This window comes from Oryzias melastigma, linkage group LG6 (genome assembly GCF_002922805.2).
Source record: "Oryzias melastigma strain HK-1 linkage group LG6, ASM292280v2, whole genome shotgun sequence".
Classification (NCBI taxonomy): Eukaryota; Metazoa; Chordata; class Actinopteri; order Beloniformes; family Adrianichthyidae; genus Oryzias; species Oryzias melastigma.
This window is the reverse complement of record NC_050517.1, coordinates 2764918-2773591: the sequence shown is the minus strand read 5'-3', so window position 1 is coordinate 2773591 and position 8674 is coordinate 2764918. Positions and strand designations below refer to the sequence as shown.

Here is an 8674-nt window from a genome sequence, read left to right as displayed (position 1 = left end):
CTGGTTTTGGCGTATATTATACACGGTATTTCCCAAATCGTGGCATATGTACGCATTTTACTGAGACTGGGCTCAGAGTATGTGCCTCCCAGAGTATATTGACAGTCTCAGGTGAGAAACCTGTTCAGCGGTTTTTAAAATAAATAACCATTCCAGCAAGTAAGCTGCTGGACTTTTTTCTGTTTAAAACACGACGAGATCAATTTAAGTTTCTGTCCCTGCACTCGCGCTTTTCCTCAAACGGGAGTTCAGCATCTTCAGGCTCCAAGCTGCAGAAGTGTAGCTGCAGATGAAGCCGTGAGGAAATCTTGGTGATTTTATTATGGAGGAGCTGCACGATTCCGTATGACACTCAACTTATAAAGAGCTGTGAAGCTGTTGGATCTCTCCTGCCGCCTGCTGTGCTGCGCTCAGGACAGACACTTCATACAAAGAGGGGCATCTCTTTCGAAAAGTGTTTCCATTCCAGTTTTGCAAAAAATGTCTGTTTCAAAAATCCCCAAATACCACCTCCTCTAAGCCCAAAAACTTTTTTTCAAAAAATGCGAGTTTTTCCGAAATTGTGGTGTTTCCATTAGGAGAATTTATTATCGAAATTCAAATTAGCGAGATTTGAGAGTTAATGGAAACGCGACTATAGACAGTGGACGCAAAAACACATTTTTGGCCCAAATGGAAGCCCATACAGCCCAGCCTCAGCCAGACTCTGCCTTCAGTGGCCCCAAGGTCAATCGAGTTTGAGAACCCTGATTTAAATGAACCAGATATTAACCCTCAAATAGAAAAATCAAGTTTAAATCAAGGATTTTTTTTTCTAATTCAATCAGAGAAACATGCACTAAATCCCATCTTTATTTTTTACAGTAAAAGGAAGGAAAGAACGTGGATATTGCTTCTGTCAGGCCTGACCGCATGTTTATTTACAGGCAGTGGAGGCTGGCGAAATGCCCAACAATATACTCCAAGGTTCATTAATTCTTTTCACTCAAGGAATACATTTAGAAACCAGAACCAGTCTATTATTTTTCCAAATGTAACATTTGTGTGATTAAAAAAAGCTGTTGATCTGTGACAGCACCATGAAAAACTCCAGCAGGAAAGTTTGTGGCGTCTGACTAGATAGTAATATCAAGTTTATTATTTGGAGCCTAAAAGACTTGTTCTATTGGGTATGAAGTTAAGAAAGACCGTATCCTTCATCAGATGAAGCAGCTGTGACAGCTGCAGATGCTCTCATGTGCAGCGTTTCTTTTCCTGTTAGAATTCCAGGGATTTTGCTTGAACAGACAAACTCACTAGTGAATTGGTTTCAAAAGGCTTTTCGAGTGTTAGGTGGCTTTTTACTTTGGTGAAAGACAGCAGTTGTTCAGTCTGAGTGGTTTAAACTTGCATGATATTGACTCTCCACAGAAAATAAGCTTTTGGTGTTTGCAGAATGCAATCAATAGAAACAACCACACAATGTATTTGTGGAGGTAAAGTCAAAGAGCGCAAACTGAAAAGGTTCTTAACCCTTTAACACCTGAGGCAGTTACGCTTAAACACAAAATCTTTAATGAACTGTAACTTTTCAACCGCTAACAAGGTAAATCCAGCAGATTCTGAAGGAGAAAAGTGACATGAATCAAGGAATATTAACACTGGAGCTCCAGTGTTCAAGGGTTAAAAACAAAGATAATTTTCTATGGAACAGAACTGATATTAAACAAATGATAAAAGAGCAGATACAAGTTCCATCTCCACTCACCTCTCTCCACTCCCTGTTGGCAATTCCTTGAGTGTAGAGGACACAAACTGTAGGAGGGGAGAGAAAATCAGGGGCAGATTAATGAAAGAGCGTTTAGGACAGAGGAAGCAGTTTTCAATGGTCAGCTGAGAGAAGACATTTCACCTAGACCTTTACAGAAAATAGAAACTTCTTCACTAAATGTCAATAGAAGTTTGCCTTACAGCGCGATGGTATTTCACAGGGGGCGGGAGCTATGTGCAAATAGCACAAATGAGTGTTCATACTGAGTTCTCAAATGCTGTGGACTGGACCAATAAAGTGGAAATAAAATGACATTTTTGTACTTACACTTTGTAAGCCATTACTTTTTAGTCACACGCTGGAGGCACATTGTCATCCCTGATATCCTTACAAATATTTATAGGAACACCAGGGGATCACATGTTAATTTAGAATGATCCATTTAAAAAAATAAATGTAGACAACTGAACCATTTACAGAGACTTCATGTCATGCTGGGATCAGGCTTCAAACCCTGAAAACAGTTTACCCATAGAAAGTAAATCAACTGAAACAGACCCCCCTATCAATCACAGGTGGGAGACATATATCACTTTGATAAACTACACATGCCTCAATCAAGACTTTAAAATAAAACAACATCTAAGAAATGGGTAAAAATTAATTGTATGGGGTAAGATAAACTGAAAGAAGCTTCCTCATTTTGGTGCTTATAGTTTCATTGAAGGTCTATTTGTCTGGACATGTCAATCACTTCTATCCTGTTCAGTACTTGAAGTTCTAGACCAGTGTTTTTCAACCAGTGTGCCGCGGGACACTAGTGTGCCGTGAGAGATGGTCTGGTGTGCCGCGGGAAATTATCCATTTTCACATATCTAAAACATTTACCATCACTGTGGTATCAGCTCTGTGTTCATCCAAACGGCCCTGATTTAACACTGGATAGTTTGGAATATGCAAGATGGTAAAATACATTTTTCTTTGATTCTATAAATGACTAATCAGGATGCCCTGCGACAGACTGGCGACCTGTCCAGGGTGTACCCCGCCTTCGCCCTTCAGTAGCCGGGATAGGCTCCGGCACCCCCCGCGACCCCGGAAGGGAAGAAGCGATCAAGAAAATGGATGGATGGACTAATCAGGATGATGTTACCGCAATCCAGCCGCAAAACTAGCCTCAAACTCAGCTTTTAGAAAAGTCCCTCCCCATTCAGCTGTCTTCACCAATCATTGTTGGAGGCTTGATCACATGTCATCAATCTGACCAATCAGTAGTGGTTAACGTCCTCACTTCCTTGTTCTGATTCGGATCATAAAGTCTCTCAGTTCCAACAAAAATAACTAAAGCTCGTGTTTAGCGGTGTAGCTTCCAGCGGGATCCAACGTCAGACAGTTTAAAAAGTGAACAAAAGAATGAAGCTTAGAAACGACAGTATGACGGCATCTGCGTGAGTTTATGCACTACAGCCCCCATGATGCATTGAGTTAAGTGCCTGCGCTGAGCGCTGGGTGGAGGGGTAGGGGCACGTTCAGCAGAGCAAGAGCCAAATAGGGAGAGAGATAGAGAGAAAACATCAACACAAAATGTAAAGAAAATGAGAGGCATTAGAAAAGAAGAAAAAACTGGAATCATTTGACTTTTCTTGATAGTATGAAGGAACAGAGTCTGCAGGAAATAATTCTATATATATTCTGTATATATTTATGGCTCCACAATCAACCTGTCCAGACACCTGAGAACTGAGAGAATCTTCTCTATAACAGACCAGATCATCACTGAGAGAAGAAAGCAGATTACATCATCAAAGCTGAAACTCTTTTGTCTTTCTTAATGTCAATGTGGATAAAAGTCTGGATTTAGTGGTTTTTGCACAATTTAATTTGTATTTGGGTTGTAGTTGTAGAGGTTTGTGTTGTTCACTTCAAATGTGTTTAAAAAGAACAAAGCTTAAAATGCGTAGAGTTAAAAACTGAATAGTTAATAGTTCTTTTATCATTAATTTTGTACATTCTATCTGGAAGGGATAAATAACAGCATATACATAATTTACACTTTATATGAATAAAAACATATTTACATCATGGATTTTGTGCATAATCGTATATAATAGTTTATAATGAATCAAACAAAGCAAACAACAACCTAAAACGCCATTTGGTAGCAGAAAGAGCCGCTGTTTTAGGAAAACGAATGCAAAAGAATTTAATTTTGATCCAGAATTCTCATGAGGAGGGAAACAAGAAAAGAACATTTTTTTTACTTTGTCTGATAGTTTTGGAAGTATTTAAAAAAAGAGAAAAAAAAACATTCATAAAAACTGATTATTTAGAAGTATTTTTTTAATCATTCATTAATGATAATAAATGTAGACTTTTTGACGAGATATACGTTTAACTTGAGCAAATTGATTAATGATGCTTCCCACTAATATAAAAAAATGTACACTAGATTGTGGAGGGACTGTACATCAATACAGAGCAATTTTTTTACCTTTTGGATGATAGTGTGCCGCGGGATTTTTTTTTCATGGGAAAAGTGTACCTTGGCTCAAAAAAGGTTGAAAAACACTGTTCTAGACAATCCTTCAGCCTTTCCTGCAATAGTGGGCGGGCTCAAATAAGACTGCTGACGGGGCGAGCAAGAAACACGCGCAGCGGTCAAGTATTCCCACAGCAGCCCAGCCCAATTATCAGCAAAAGCTGATAATTTCTCCCATTAAGCGCGATGTATTTCTGGCAGAGAAGATTTTTGGAGGATGTTCATTTCTAACATGCAGGCACTTCTGTATATCTGGGCACAAAAACATGAGAATTACACTAGAGGTAGACCGATGTCTAGTCTGGATTCTGACAGTGTTTTTACTTTTACTTGGAGGAAAATGATTTAAAAGATACAAGCTTTTATTCGTGAAAAGTGCAGGGCTGTATTTTCCTATTGTAAAGAAGGACGCAGCCGTGCGTCTCCCTCTGTGTGCTCGTTGCCATGACGACCTCAGCACACACCATTTCAGACACACGCACTCAAACATTTGCAGTCTTCCAAAAGCAGTCCACATGCGTTTTAAGTGTGTTGAAGGTTTTTTCCATGGTATGCTTTAAACATAAGTGTTATTTTAAACAAATTTGTGAGTCATCTAATATTTTATATCATTGCTGTTTTTGCTGTTTTGGCATCTAATGGGGCTTTTGAGCTTATTTGGCATTTAGCATTTTGGACTATTTTGAAATTTACAACGTTTTTTTTAGGCTAATTTTGAGTCTAGCTAAATTGTCAGCTACATGCTAGTTGTTTTGGCAAAATTTTCAGTTTTTTTTAGGCTATTTTGGAGTTTGGCTAATATTTTAGCCTGCTATCAGCTTCAACGCTTTTAGCTATCAATTTCAGCATCTTCAGCAGCTACATTCAGCTTACAGCTTTCACAGTAGCATTATCGCAGCAGGTAATGCTATATATCTAGTTATTTTTTAATATTTTTGACGGGCATGGACTGCTTGCGCCAAATAAATATAGTGGCACGCCTGCTGTATTAGCTTTTTTTTAACCATCTTCCACTAATTCTGGGTTTTGTAAGGCCTATACCATGCAAGTGTATTCAAGTGTATTATAATGTTCATTTCTCACCATACAGAACCCCAAAGCTGTATTTTGATTTCTTTACACATTTGAGTAATCTTCTCAAAACCTGTGCGCTGAGCACCAGCCCCTCCCAACCCACAAAAACGAGTGGATTCTCACATTGTGATGTGAGAAAGTAAGAACAGCCTCTTCCAGGAAGAGTCCGGGATGCCAGCACCGCCCCCAGACTAATGCACACATCCACTTTCTTCACGGAGCTAACACTTTCCTTTTATCTTCACTTTCATTTTAAATGCACAGTACCGTATTTCCGCTGCACGGTGGCGCAGTGGTTAGCGCTCTTGCCTCATAGCGAGAAGGCCCCGGTTCAAATCCCGGCTGGGGGATTTGGGACCTTTCTGTGTGGAGTTTGTATGTTCTCCCCGTGCATGCTTGGGTTTTCACCGGGGACTCCGGCTTCTTCCCACCGTCCAAAAACATGCTTCATAGGTTAATTGGTGACTCTAAATTGCCCCTAGGTGTGAATGTGAGAGTGGATGTGTGTGTGATTGAGGCCCTGTGACAGATTGCGACCTGTCCAGGGTGTGCCCTGCCTTCGCCCATCAGCAACCAGGTTAGGCTCCGGCACCCCCGCGACCCCGGCAGGGACGAAGCGGTCAGGAAAATGAATGAATAAATGAATGAGTGCTGTATTTCAGGGGTCACCAATTCTGTTCTTCAAGGTGTGGCAGTTTCACCTATCTGAAACTCCACACAGGAACTCACACATGCACAACATACATTTAGGGACCAAGCTAATGCCAGTTGGGTGGGTGCACACACTCTACTGCAAAACATCTAAGCAAGATCCCTGATAACACTACAAACACACATGCACACAGGTTTCAATTCCTTTATTATTTTGGGTGTTTTGTTTGGATGTATTATGTTAAATTGTATTATGTTGTTTTTTTTCTGTTGCTGACTTATGTGTGCTTACCTTTCAGTTGTATTTCCTGGTCAAAGGACCCGAGCTCTGCTTTTGGCAGGCTTTTGTAGTGCCTGACCAAAAGTCAGTCATTAAGCCCAAAGTGGAACAACCTGGTCCAGGGGAGGGACCATGTATTATAAATTGCCATGTTCACTGTGTTTGAGGTGTGTGTCTAATGTTGGCTTCAGTGAGGCTGTTGCCTGCTGTTAAATAAACACAAAAGTATTTTTCATAGACACAAAGTGTATGTCTGTTGCCTTTGCCTTGGACCTGCCGGTCACACTCTGGACCAGAGTGTGACAAAGGGCTGCCGCCCTGCTTGTTTTGCAGCTATCCCTGCTTCAGTAATTGCTGCTCACCTGGATCATATATGATCAGTCAGTCAGAAACTGGGCAGATTCAGTCCAGCTAACCAGGGTTAGCTGGTAAACAAGTAGGGTGGCAGCCCTCGAGGACCAGGGTTGGTGACCCGCCGTAACTCTTCCAGTTCTATTTGGTCTCCAATAAATTCCAGGTCTAACAAGTGTTCCTTCAGATACTTAAGACACAGACACACACCCCTTGGGTCGGTACAGTCGTGCAGACGCTGAGTGTTTGTGAACCAGTGTAAAGATGGCCGGGATAACTAAAGGCAGATATATGGTATGTGCATTCATCTTTGAAAGAGTTTGTTTTCGTGGGAGAAATGCAGACAGAGGACAACTGTAGGATGACGTCATGAAATGGACAGCACCCACAAGGAGCAAAAGGCGAAGCCTCAGATTAAATCGTCTTACTTTTGGGTAGGAAAAGAGAAAATAACAAATATTTCATAAATAATGTGTTCTTTAGTGTTCCAAAGGTAATATATGATCATAAATATGGATATTTCACTCTGAAAGGCTTAAGAAAAGCATGGCATAGGCCTGTAAACTGTCTGTGAGTGCATTGTTTACATAATCAGCTGTTGTCACATAGCAACAACAAAATGCTTCCAGAGAATTGTAATTATTATCTATTATTTCTTTTAACAAATCTATAGTGACAAGCTAAACTTGTTAAAAAAACGCTGGGATGTATTTTTGACATAACAGGGAAAATTTAGTATATACGACAAGGAAAACTTGTATTTAAAACAAAGACAAGTTGTACTTACAACAGACATGTTAAGCATAAAACTACATTTTGTATTCATATTTTTTGCTTTGTCTATATGCACACATTTCATTTTGACAGTTATCTTACCCTAAAGAATTGAAGTACAGAATAAATACATATACAAAACATAACTGTCTTGCATCTTCTAGAATCAATAAGTGGAGGTAAGTGTATCTGTAGGCTCACTAAAGTTCAAATTTTGGCAGTACTGGTTGGGAGTTGTGATCTGGCTTTTCCTGCCTGTCTGCTCCACACCGCGGCACCTGGGTAACCCGGTATGTCTATTTTCCTGCTGCCCTGCTTGCATAAGGCTCTCTTCTGGTGCATGTTAAAGTTCAACCCTGTCTGGATTCTGTCCATTTTTCTTCCTCACCTGCCTTGTGAGCCTGAGTGCTCTGACCTGGATTTTGGCTTCTCAGACATCTGTTTTGTTTGTTCTGTCTTACGCGGTTTTCTGTGTCTTACTGTATTTTTGGGAAAACTCAAAAGAGAAGTTGATTCTGGAGGATTTTTAATACAATGTTTTTGAAAGTCTGTCTCAGTCTTGCCAGTGACAACAGATCAGACGAGCCCCTTCATTTGGTGATCCAGTTTCTTATGTCATTTCCTCACTAAACTGATTCCACAACGGAATCTAAGAAGACGCTAATCATCTCCACGCACAACAATAATTAATAGTGACTGTACTCATGACTTAATGTATAAGCTGTCACTTACTGATGAGAGACTTAATCATGACTGTATTAACCATGGTGGCTGATTGGAAATTAACTTTGATTTTAAAGTTACACTTTTGAAAATCGTTTTTTTTAGCTTTTAAATTCTAACTAATCCTGAATTCAAAAATCAGGAAAACTGATGTCATATCAATCCTAAAGTTGTACTCTACGTGACCTCTGCTTAACTTTTGCAATGCATTGTAAGTAGTAAGTGAGGGACTCACTTCACCATTAGCCATTTTTTTTTAATTTTGTCTGGCTAAATCGAGACCAAAACAAAAAAATTGGCTCTGTCATGGCCGGCTTTTTTTATTACTAAGGGGTGCTCTCCCCCTTTGTACATTCCATTATCATCCACATTTGGACATCATAAACACTCACCTGAGCACAGGTGTCAGCTCACCTTAGCACTAATAGTTTGTGTGACAGAATTAAAGTCTTTATCTGAATGGGTTTGTATGATGGAGCGTGTGAGCTGCTGTTACAGTTGAATTGCGTACATGTGTAGTATATGTATAGTA

At 39.9% G+C, this 8674-nt stretch overlaps 1 protein-coding gene across 1 annotated transcript in view; it reads right to left on the bottom strand.

Annotated features, from left to right (window-relative positions):
- Window positions 1-8674, bottom strand: part of LOC118598810 (copine-8-like) — a 65236-nt gene that overhangs the window by 8613 nt on the left and 47949 nt on the right. Inside the window, exon 3 of the mRNA XM_036212128.1 lies at window positions 1748-1794. Within this exon, the coding sequence (XP_036068021.1) occupies window positions 1748-1794 (47 nt within the window). The remainder of the gene's footprint in view (window positions 1-1747; window positions 1795-8674) is intronic.